At 34.3% G+C, this 13,033-nt stretch overlaps 1 protein-coding gene across 3 annotated transcripts in view; it reads right to left on the reverse strand.

Moving 5' to 3' along the window:
* Positions 1-13,033, reverse strand: part of LOC121980424 (ATP-dependent DNA helicase RecQ-like) — a 95,167-nt gene that overhangs the window by 58,292 nt on the left and 23,842 nt on the right. For all 3 annotated transcript variants that reach the window (XM_042532453.1, XM_042532455.1, XM_042532452.1), the window contains exons 6-8: positions 5,237-5,323; positions 937-1,020; positions 199-403 (exon numbers count right to left, since the gene is read on the reverse strand). In XM_042532453.1, the coding sequence (XP_042388387.1) occupies positions 199-403; positions 937-1,020; positions 5,237-5,323 (376 nt within the window). The remainder of the gene's footprint in view (positions 1-198; positions 404-936; positions 1,021-5,236; positions 5,324-13,033) is intronic.

The following is a 13,033-nucleotide window of genomic DNA, read 5'->3' on the forward strand; positions in this document are numbered from 1 at the left end:
AGTAAAAAATAACTTAATGAATCTCCCATCTCTGCTATATTAGCTAGTTAGTAAATAATTAGTATAATGGCATTCTTAGGATGAACAATTACAAGATTGATATACACTTAAGTCCAAAGAAACAATATTTAGAAAATAACCATTCATTGAATCATTTTATAGTAGGCAAGCATGGACAAAAGGGTTGAGGAAAGAGACCTGTTCAGTATCATTGATTGTCATGCAGTATATGATAGTTGATCCAGTATTAACAATGTATTTGGAGACCTCTTGAACAAGCTCATCGAAGAACAGAGACCTCGTAATTGATCTAACTCCATAAAAGAGGTTTTCCCGATTCAATGATCCGACGGCAATGAATGGATCAGTCATCTTCAAGGAGTAGATAATGTCATTGCGAACCCTACAAAAAGTATTAGCAAGCCCTGTAACAGAATACATGAAGAACGAGAAATGATAGACACCAAGTAATGAGAAGAACAGTAGAAATGAACACTCAGCTATACAACTATGTTGGTAGCAAAGAACTTAGAACTGCACCTTCATACAGATAGTCCTAGGCCTGGATAAGATTTATCTCACTACCTATTTATGTACTCTATAACCCTAAAAAATGACAATATACTAATAGATTTCAGAGAATTACAGATATACAAGAGCACAAATAGTATTGGAAATTAATATACAACAGACTAAATTGATAGCCCTTGTTCCTTCTTATAGAATTTATCACTTCATGTTTTAACAAGTTTTCAATCATTCCATCAAACAATGTCCATGGACTATATAATGTTATTGAATCACTTCATTACATTGATTAAAAATAACAACCATTAGGTTGATTACACACACTAGAATTGATGTCCCACCATAAAAGTTCAGTATTGGAAAAAGGATACAAGACAGGAAATGTATCTATAGGATCATCATGCTTACTTTCCAGTAGCTGTTGCAGTTAAAGCCACAAAAGGAACATCAGATAGAACACCACGTAGTACATTTAACTGCTTGTACTCCTTCCTGCGAGGTGTATAACCATGGACTTACATGAAAAAGTGTTTACTTCTATAATCCAAAAGACAAAAAAAAAACACAAATTCCTCAAGATCCAAAGAAACCACAAAACGTTTATACCAAAAGACTAATAACCAATCTCAAAGGAAATATACACATTAGCATTCGAACAAAAGATCCATATGTGCCAAGACTTGGCATACTTTTTTTTTATATTTTATTTTTGTAATCCACATATCCATCTCTTACGATTCGACTAATCCGAGAGGTGACTAGCACCACGAAAGTTTCCCACGCACCACTAGGATAAATCGGGAAGCAGATGAGCACTTAGCATACTTAAAAAAAATGATGAGCCAAGTAACACCGAACCTAGGTGACTAGCCCGGCCCCGCGGAAATTTCCCACCGGCTGTCAGGTAAATCGAGAAGCGCTCGCGGCGGACGGCCAGAAGTCCAACATCTTGTGGTTATGCGCCCCATTTGAAGGAAAAATTTCTACAAATGCATTGTAGCTAAAATCAAACCATGAGTGCTTGGGTGACAATTTGGTGTCCTTCCGCTACACCGTAGCCCCAAGGGCTGAGCACTTCGCATACTTAGAAGCATACCAAGATGGTTAATATTAAAATAATTAATAGTTTAATATATTAAACTTAATCTTTGTAATTAATATACATTTATAACTTATAGCAATATAACTTAGAGTTAATGTTGGTATGAATAAATATTAATTAAACTTATAAATATCAAAATAACTTATAATTTATATTAATAAAGCATAAATATTAACGATACATATTAATTAGCTCTGATACTAATTATAAGTGTAAATCACTATACGTTAATATCTACTGTTAATAAGTGTAAATCACTATACGTTAATATCTACTGTTAATATTAAGAATAAGTATATATTGATATTAACTATAAAGTTCTAACTCATGAGTTCCCCCCCCCCCCCCCCCTAATCCCTTTGTTGCTATTATGCCACTATGCTGTTTCATACCAAGCAAGGCAAAACCTGCATGCACAAAAGTTTCCATTACCCCAATAGCTGTCTCAATATCACCCTTAACCCTCTCTCGGAAGCAGTCCCCCTCCCCTTGAAATGGTCAATCTGTCTTAATTGGTACCCTTTAAAAAATTTTCTGTTTCAACCTGTACAGACCAATATAGATGAACAATAGTTGTCCTACTAATATTTCATGGCCAACCATATGAATTTCCATAAGCTAAAGGTACAAGATACAATGGTTGTGTTGACGAAAAAGTTAGGATATTTTATAGCCTTGAAATAAACACTAGATTCTTATACCAATAAGTAATTTCATTAGCAAAAAACATGATTTTAAATATAGCACAAATCATAGTTTACATCAAGTTCTGCAACAGACAGATAAGGAAACAAAATATAGGCTCTAATACCACTATTTGAGCAGATCCATTGGCAAGCTGAAAGAAAAGATTAGCTAGAAAACATGAAAGATTGTTTATTTGTCTAATAACACATGACAGGCAAAGTCTGTATATGATATGCTGTGAGACAGTCATATCTTACCATGAACCTTATCATGCAATTAGCAAAGAAAAACTTTTTTTAAAATATAACTTTTCCAAATCATATCTTTTCTCCAATGAAAGGCAAAATAGATAAGGATTGTTTTTTCTTTTGGATGATATGTAGATTGTAGACCTATCATCAGGCATTCTTGGGGTCAGCCTCTATTAAACAACAAACAACTATTACCCAATCATCACCAACTGTCAAATGGCAGACAATCACTAGTATTCATTATGTCTGAAATTTTTTTTTCAAGATGTCTGTCATTTGCGTATAACTTTCACTAATATGAATTGCTTCAACAGAAACTATCTTTAATAATTTTGTTAAAATTTCCTTCTCCTTTAACCAATGTATTTCCCATAAAGATAGGGCTGCATCAAATATTATCTTTAAATCCCTATCTTTTTACACTAATCATGAATGAACTCACTAGACACCTCCAAGATACAATATCGTAGTGCATGTTATTTGCAGATGATATTATTTTCATAGATAAGACACAGTAAATGCTAAACTCGAATCTTGACGAGAAACACTAGGTTTTTGATTTAGTAAAGTAAAGACAAAATATATGAAATTTACGTTTCGCAATATTAGACATAATCAGACATCTGACGAGTTGTCTATAACCGAGAGTTTTAAGTATTCATGATCATTTTTGCAAAAGAATAGAGGGATTGAGAGATATATCTTACATAGAATACAAGTAAAATGGTTAAAATGGAAGAGAACGTTAGGTGTTCTTTGTGATCTTAAAGTACCTCTAAACTTTAAAAAAAGTTTAACAAAATGACAGATAAACTCGTTATAGTATTTGGAGCTGAATGTTGAGCTATGACTCGAACAAATGAAAGATGAAAGTTGCAGAGATAAGCATGTTAAGGTGGATGTGCAGACATACAAGGATGGACAGAATAAAAAATAAAAATATTAGATAGAAAATCGGATTGCACCTATTGAGGAAAAAGACACATTTAAGATAGTATAGGCATGTACTTAAATAACCAATAAATGTTCAATTAGGCGAGGTGAAACTATGATAAATGTGCACATCAAACGAGGAAAACTAAAACTGACTTGATTAGCATCAATAAAATAAGAAGATTTATTTAAATATAAATAATAGCATAGTAGGGGATAGAGCACAATAGCGTAGAAGAATCCAAATAACTTACCTTACCTAGTGAGATAAGGTTTGATTGTTGTTGTGTGTTTCCTATATAAGTCTTTATGAGTCCTTTATGTTTCCTATATGTAAATATGTATGTTGCTTCAATGTTGGGACATAGAATAGAAATAGTCTTTAAGAATCTCTTATTCTGGATTCATACTCCACAATCTTTCCAACACTCAATCTCTCTTCTTGTACTTTAGCTATCTAGTTTGATTAGATTTTGATTGCCTGTTAAGTAATTGTTCAAGAACTAGAGGAGGAACAAATTGATTGTGTTTTATTGAAGAATGCCTTTGATATTTTTTGTAGAGATTGGGTGATATGAAATGTTATGAAAATGACTTTGAAGCAGTTCTACTCAAAGGAGATATTTTTTGTAGAGATTGGGTGATATGAAATGTTATGAAAATGACTTTGAAGCAGTTCTACTCAAAGATACTGCAGCCAATTATTCAAGGAAAACTTCAAACAGAATTTGAGAATATTCATGCCCAGATTACAGGTTAAAGGTATTCCCTTCCTAAGTTACTGGAGTAAAATCAATTATCTTAAATTCACCACTTATCTTACTTTTGTTAGGTTATACAGCTAGATGCACTATAATCTACTAATCAACTATGCAAATCCTTTTTGGTCCAGCAAAATAGGAAAAAAGACAAGTTATGATGTCAACTTGTGAACAACCAATCAAGCAAAAACTATCATAGCTGTCATGAGGATTTCAACAAGTACATTGGCCGCTTGAAGAAAGAACAACTTTTGATGCCCAGTTCCAACCAAAAAACATATAAATTATCAACACTTAATTGAATACCTGGCGACTGATCAAATATCCCTAATAATCAGGATAGATGTAAAGGGAAATCAAGGGAACAGTCTAATTATAAATTTGGCTCCTCCGCACATGATGCATGAGATGGCGCTCATGTGATCATAGTAGTAATCAGGTTAAAATGAAATAATAAAATAACTTCAGATGTTCACATTAGGTTGATGCATTCTGAGCCTGCAAGGTTATACTGTTCCTACACATAAAGATATATATTCATTTAATGTAAACTCTGTTAGAAATGTAAAATTTATTACAATCTAAAATGTGTAAGAAATCGAGTTCCAAATATATAACTTGGTACTTGAAAGTTGAAAGTCTAATTTACTAAGAGAAAGTATTACTTGTCCCTTAAAGATATAAAGGAGATAAATCAATCAGTCATCAGCTTCATTCTTGCACATTTAGGTACAAACACGAATTCTAAGTTTATCCATATGTTAAAATAAAGCAAAAATTGTATAATCAGGAAAACAAAGTGGAAACTAATAACTATAAAATTCCAAAATTCAGAATCAAGAACATGGAAATGGATTATGGAGAGACATCACCAACATTAACTTGCAGAAGTTTGATAAGCCATAATTACTTATAAATGCCTATTAGTATAAGTTAGAAGTAGTTGAGATGACATAGAATCAATTAGAAAGAACCTGAAATCATGACCCCACTCTGATATGCAATGTGCCTCATCAACAGCCAGTAAACAAATTCCAACTTTCAGCAACCTTGACCAGAAACTGCAAAGAAATTCAAAACACTAAGATATACATTAACCTAGTAATTATTTAAATCTCCAGATACGGAAAAAGGGCAGCCCGGTGCACGAAGCTCCCGCTATGCGGGGTCCCGGGGAAGGATCCATTGTACACAGTCTTACCTGCTTTTTGCAAGAAGTTGTTTCCAAGATTCGAACCCGTGACCTTTTGGTCACAAAGCAACAACTTTACCGTTGCGCCAAGGCTCCTCTTCAAATAAATAGATGGTAAATAATTAAAAATGATCCTCCATTTTCTTCTCTTAATCCATAAAAAGGATTTAAGCTATTTACCAAGGGCTTAACCTTTTAGGACAGCTGGATGCCCAATCATATATATCACATTATCAGTGTAAAGTTTTATTATTGGGAACCAGAAATGGCTTGTTAGTTGTCCTGTGTTTTCTCTTTGTGTCTGGTATAATCACCCATCATTAATCTTTTTTAGTAGATCTTGTACTTGGATTAAAACACCAATTTAAAACCCATTTCAATTGGCTGTCAAGATGGTTCTGTACAGAAGATTTTTGTGGTCGCACAGGATAGATCAGCATAGGTCAATTGTGCTGAGCTACTACAGTGATGAAGAGGCTGAGGAGGTGCAAGAATAAGAGAAGGCAAGTTGATGATGTTGCTGCCTAAGCTAGGAAGCAGAAACAGAAGAGTTGTGTGTACATTTTGTGGTAGCTGTTGCAACCAGTAAATTAGGGTTTAGCCAGTTTTACCCCAAGTTGTTCACCAGCTGCCACTAGGAAAACATGCAAAACCTTCCCCAAGCTATCCCACCAAGATTGGATTCGCATAGTTGTCAATGACATGATATGTGGGCTCATATCAATTGTATCTATAGAATGAATGATACAAATTAGACTACTTGAACTTTCTTATTCATTTTAGAGAAAATGTAAGGCCAATGGCCTGCCAACCAATACAAGAAATAAGAGACAGGAACATACATGAGACAAGGGCGAGTGAGAGAAGCAGGTTAGATATGTAACTGACAGGACCATAATGCAATGACAGGGACCTATTTGCAAATAACATATGTTACAAGGGTTAGATTGTAATGTTACAATCATGAATTTTATATGCATATTGACACAAATAGAACTCTATCCTTTCCTATCTATATGGTGTTAAAGCATGACTCAAACTTAACAGGCAACTAGTTCACATCATCCCCCACATCATGTCAGAAGGCTCTCCTTCCTTGCCATCCTCACAAGCTCAAGGAACCTAGATAACATGGTTGTCAAAATCCATTTAGCAAACATTTGCATCATATCAATAGGATGAATGAATCACAATCGGCAAGAAAAATTAAAAATGAGAAAGATATTAATAAACCAGTTTTGTATATCAAACTATGTTTAAAATGTTGAAGTGTATCAAAGTCTCAGTTTATGACATATGGTTTAGGTATCGTATGGTATAAGGGTGTCAATTCGAGTGAATTGGATAGGGTCGAGTTCGGGTAAAAAAAAAAATTTTAAACCCAACACGAACTCGTCCCGAATCCGAATTCAACCTGAAACTCTTAAACCCGAACCTGAACCCGACCAACCTGACCCGAATAATCTAAAAATCCGATTCAAAACGACTTCTTTTTAGCTATTTTCCCAAAAATTCTTCACTTTTATCTCAATAATCCATAATTATCATACTAACATTGATACATAAAACAATCTTAATTTTCAAAATAAAATTCAATTTAACCAAAAAAAAAAAAAACCACTAAATCCTAAATTCGGCTCAACCCGGGTCAACCCGAATCCGACCTGAACCCAACCCAAAAATTTTCAATCAAAAACCCTCTAACCCGAACTCGACCCAAACCTAATTTTTTTCAGGTCGACTCGGGTTAGGTTGTCAGGTCGGGTTCATTTTTGACACCCCTATGGTGAAACTTTTTTTACATAAAATATATTAATAAAAAATATTATTATATTATTTGATTACTATAAATGCTTATTATTCTGTTAATTAATATTTTAAAAATTAGAATTGAGTTTAAAACAATTTAGGATTAATTAAAGTTTAGATATAATAATTAGGATTAAGTACATTTAAATTAAATTGAATTTAATTTATTTTAATCAATTTAAAATTTTTTATGTATTTAAGTAGGGAAAAATTAAGAAAAAAATAAAAGAAATTTTTAAGTGTGTTTAAATATGAGGAAAGAGAAAGAATTAAAAGGGGATAGAATTAACTATTAAAAAAATCAAAAAAAAAAAACTCAGTGTTATCTCGAGTACAGTCGCATGCAACAACAAGTCTCTTAGGCGGCAATGGGTCTCACGCACAGGGCTTGCGCAAGGCCTCCTTATGGTCATAGGGTTCACGCTAGTAGCCTTCTCCTAGCCGAGAGGCTCGTCCTCGCAACCAAGGGACCTCATGCGGTTGCAAGGTCTTGCATGAGGCCAAGGGGGTGTTATGTTGTGTGGGTCATAGGCGAAACAATATATTCCTCCAATACCACCTAGTACGGCAAGAGATTTTAAACCACGCAATAGATGTTCAGAACTCTTAAAAAAAAGAATGTCTATTATATGTTATTCCATATCCAACTATTAGTAATGCAATATGCAAAAATTAATATATTTACTAATAAAATTTTAATGAATAATTCATATATATTATAACCAATATTAGGATCATATCCTCCGTGTGTGTATATATATAACTTAATAACATTGAATTGTTTATTTATTTTTCAATAAGTGTGATGTTTAATATTAAATTAATTAGGTCTCTAACTGCATTTGAATTGGAGTTTAGTTGAAGGAAAATTTTAAGATTATTGTTAATTGAAAAAAACTATGGTGTTCTCTCTAAAGCTAAAGTAACGTCGCTCAATCAATGGTGAACGAGATAAGAATGGATGAATCATTATTTCTAATGAGCGATGGAAAGGTTAGATTAGTGGTCTTTGATCTCGTCTTGATCTCATAGTAAATCCTAAAATTGCAAGGCAAAGCAATTTAAGAGAGCGACAAAGAATCTTTATTCTTCCTATGCAAGCTCTCTGAGAAGAAAGTTTGGGATAAAGAGGATAATAGATTAGTCCAATTTTTTAAAAGTTATCTTAGTTTTATAAATTTTTAAGTTAGTTTTTATCCATTTTCACTTGCAATAAGAGAATGGATTCTAACAATTTTCTAATGTAATCGAACTAATTTCAAACTAACATCTTTGAATCTTTATAAACTTCTCAATTTTCAATCTTTGTGAAATGTTGAAATCTTATAGTTATTGTTGACATTGATCCAAGCATTTTCTTTGTTTTTAATATCAAGTTAATAACCATTCAATACCCTACTTCCACACTTCCATACATCTATTAGAATATCATCAATCCAATTATTTCTATTTTGCATCCATTTAACGCATGTTCTACTACTTAATTTAAATTCACCGATAAAAATTTAAATTTTTGTACTCTAACTTGTTTAAAGTTCCTAAGGCTTCAATAAAATGTTAATGAAAATATTTCTTTTATAGCTTTTTTATTTTCTCATCCTTTACTAGTACCCTATTGAATTCATTTTTAATGCATTTTATTTCAACAAGATCCCTTGTTTTCCTATATCTTTCTTTAACTATTATATAGATGTCTCTTTCCCCTTGTTTTGCAATATATGGTTGATACAAGCACTTGAAAGCTTCATTTTTGACTTCACTCAATGTTTTCTTGGCTATTATATTCTTTTTTAATTTCCTTCATTCTTACAAATGTAGGGTAACTTATAAGTTGTCTATTTTCCATCACTTTTACTTATATTTTTTTATTACACCATCAAGATTCTTTATTTAACGGTGCCCCTACTATTGATCATGGAGTACGCTCTTAACCATCGTTTTCAAATTTAGTATCATTTTATCTCATGTCGTATTCAAATTGTAGAATTCAAATTTCGGGTAGGACAAGCTTTAAATGAGATGCAAAACAAAAAAATAAATGGACCAAATGATATTTCGATAGAGGTATGGAAATACATAGGGCAACAAGGATGGAATAACTTACAAAGTATTATGCATGATATTGAAAACGACAAAAAAATGTATGATGAGTGGAGGGTAAATACAATAGTTCCTTTATATAAGAACAAAAGAGGTGTGTAAAATTATACAAACTACAGAGGAATTAAACTAATGATTCATACCCATTGCCATCGAATGATAATGGGTCATACTGTAAGAAGGCCCTTACGATTGTTATCTAGTCGACCTTCACAGTAGAAAGTGATTCTAGGATCAAGAGTCAATCTACTTGCACCTCTAGTTCAACTTGCATCATCATGTCTTCCTCGGTCTAAGTAGTAATGGCGCTAGCCATCTTTACTAGCTTATCCGTCTTCTAGTTTTCCTCATGGGGATCTACTTAAGGATAATTTCACTAAACTCCCCCCTTTCGTAGACCTTCTTATATTTGTTTAAGTCAATCACTTCTTATCTTGTATGAGTCATTCATCTGACATGCCAATAGATGGGAGTTAGATTACATGACTAACTGAGCAACTACAGCATTCTTAGTTGTCTAAAGCATAGTGAGGAATATCTCGTACTCGGTCTTGTTGATGGAGGACTTTAAAGCTGAATTGGACTGCCAATTTTAGAAAGACACCTATACCGCTCTATTTTTCTATGGAAGACTCATCTACGAATATTCTCCATGGCGCATAATCTTCTTGTAGAGGACTCATCTACGAATATTCTCCATGCCGCATAATCTTCTTGTAGAAGACCTATCTACGAATATTCTCCACAACTCTTCTCAGTCTGAAGTTCGAGGAAGAAGTTGGACAACACTTAGGCTTTAACACTGAATGTCATACTTACGGAGCTCAATCATCTATTTGATTAATCTTAACATTTCCAAATAAGCGAGTACACATCCCATAACACTGTTAGCCATGACCACAAACAAGTGCCACAAGAAATAAAGGTGCAATCATCAGTGGTGAGGATTAATGGCATAGTCAATTTTTCCAATGTGGTGTATTGTTGTTCGACTCCCTTGAGGAGATGACTGACGAAGTATACTTGTTTTTGCACTAGACCCTCTTGACGAAGGAGGGCCAAGCTAACTGTCCCTTCCATTAAGGATGGCAATCAGTAGGATTTCATATCCTCCATCCCCATAACTATTTATTTTATTCATCCTCATCTCATCCCTATCTTCATCCATATTGGGTATTTAACTTTCATCCTCTTCCTCATACCGTCGGAGGATCAGATATTCATATCCTACCCAAATATCCTATTACCACCTACAATGTTAGATTTTGTTTCGGATTTGAGAAAAAATCTTATTTTAATATATAAATAAATATATAAGTATATTATAATTTAATCGGATATTCGAATCGGATATGGGTAGAATTCTACCAAACTCACCTTCATACCCAAATCCAAAACTCTTCATACCCTATTACCCGATTATTTAATTGGGTCAAAAATAAATCCCTCCATACCCTCCTCCATTCAGGTCGAGTATTGGATCCTTCACCGAGTTCGAAAAAAATTATCATCCCTACCTTCCATAGTTGAGAGATATATACCCACAACTTTTCTCCTAGAGTAGGCTTCTCCTAGGGTAAGCTAAGATAAGATAGGCAGAGTGAATACCTTTTAAGGTCGTTAAAAGCCCACTCGCACCATTCATCCCACTTGAATTTAGTTGCTTTCCTTTGGATTTTGACGGAAGGAACCTAAATGAACCTTGATAGCATTGTGATCCGGCGAGCTAACCAACTAGCTTTTGTACCTCCTTCATGTTCCACGAAAATTACATATGCTAAAGGACTTATACTTTCTCTAGATTGGAGTGCCCTGCAAGCCGCTTTATAGATTCGTGTAAATAAATATCTTTTATTTTAATATAATTCAATTCAGTATAACATTTACTTTATTTTTATACCCATGCTAGATGCATAGATAAAATCCTTGAATATACTATAGTGAGATGTGGTACATATGATAACCATCATGAAATACATCAACATTTACTGAATATTCTAAACATATTCTTAGTCTATTGGGCTACCTAATAAACAAGGATAAAAGGTCGATCGAGTTAGAGACATCTGTGATGTAATGTACCATGTTTCATTGATAAGGACATAGAGATGTTCAAGCATACAGACGAATGCTTATACGATGAGTTCATCGAACAACCCACATATGGACTTTCCAAGTGGTTGTCATTTATCGAGTAGATAAGTATATAGTCAGACATGTTGAAGAAATCCAAGCCAAAACCTGTAGCTCTGATACGCAATTGTTGTGCAAAGAGAGGGCAACACCTCTCAACCTCTAAAACGCGGAAGAGGAAGATAGAAAAGAGATCACGCGGAGCAACAATACAAAAACGCACAAAAGGAGAGCAAACACGAGAAAAGAGAAGAATAAGAGAAAGAAGAAAAATTACCGTGATTCGACGACATGCCTATTCCAAAAAACGGCCAAAGTTTTATTAGAACTCTATGTACATAAGAGAATCATATTACATGATTCTTGTGATTGTTGTTGTACAATAGGTTTACAATGATCCCTATAAATAATGCATAAACTCCAGACCTGGTAAAATCATAATAAAATTTTGTTATGAAAAATCACAACAAAATTCTGTTATGAAAAAACGTAATAAAATTCTATTATATAAAATTGTAACAGAATTTTATTACGAAAAATCTTAACAGATTTTTCTTCTACAACATCTATCGCATTGACCTCATCCAAATATGAGTCACACATCAACAATCTCCACTTTGGCGAATATTCACCCCTTTGAATAATACGAGTATCTGAATAAAACTCCACCTGGATCTTTGTGTCTGGGCTTCATTCCTCTAGCATTTAGAGATATGGAAAAGTTCAAGCAATGCTTGAACTTCTATGTGGTCACTGGCTTTATCAGCATATATGCAGCATTGTCTGTAATGTGAACCTTCTCAAGTTAAATTTCTCCAGAAACAATTAACTCTCTGATCTTGTGAAACTTCACATCAATGTGCTTGGTTCTCGCATGATACACTTGATTTTTCGCCAAATAGATAGCACTCTAACTATCGTATAACAATTTGACTCTACCTCGTTGAACACCAATTCTCTGACCAACTCTGTAAATCATAAAGCTTCCTTTGCTGCTTCAGCTGCCGTCATAGACTCGGACTCCATAGTAGACATGTAAAATACCGGGAAATAGGCGGATATTAATAAGGGAATTTTCCGGAATTTTTGAAAATGTTTCGGGAATTTTTCGGGGCTCGTACGGACATTTAAGTGAGGAAAAGATTTAAGTGAGGCTACCCATTTAAGTAAAGAAAAGATTTATTTAATTATTTCTTTTTCCTTTTTCTTATTTGTTTTCTTTCCCCCGTCGTTTCCCTCTTCCCCGAGCCCCTTCTCTCGCGCCGACGCCTACCCTAACTGCCCACGGCGGTTTTCCTTCCCTCTCGCGACAAATCCCTCGGCCAATTCCTTTTCTCCTTTTCTTCCTCCCGAGCCGCACCCCTCGGTGCCCTAGCCAAGCTCACCGACGTCGCTGCCTCCCTCTCCCCTCCTCTGGTCCGACGAAACACCGCCAGCCGCAACTCACAGAGCCGACATGTTCTTCTGTGCTCAGCCCGCGACACTCATCTCACGGCCTTACCCCTTCTCCTGTGCCCTAGTGCCGGCGCCACCGTCG

The sequence above is a fragment of the Zingiber officinale genome, chromosome 5A (assembly GCF_018446385.1).
Source record: "Zingiber officinale cultivar Zhangliang chromosome 5A, Zo_v1.1, whole genome shotgun sequence".
Classification (NCBI taxonomy): domain Eukaryota; kingdom Viridiplantae; phylum Streptophyta; class Magnoliopsida; order Zingiberales; family Zingiberaceae; genus Zingiber; species Zingiber officinale.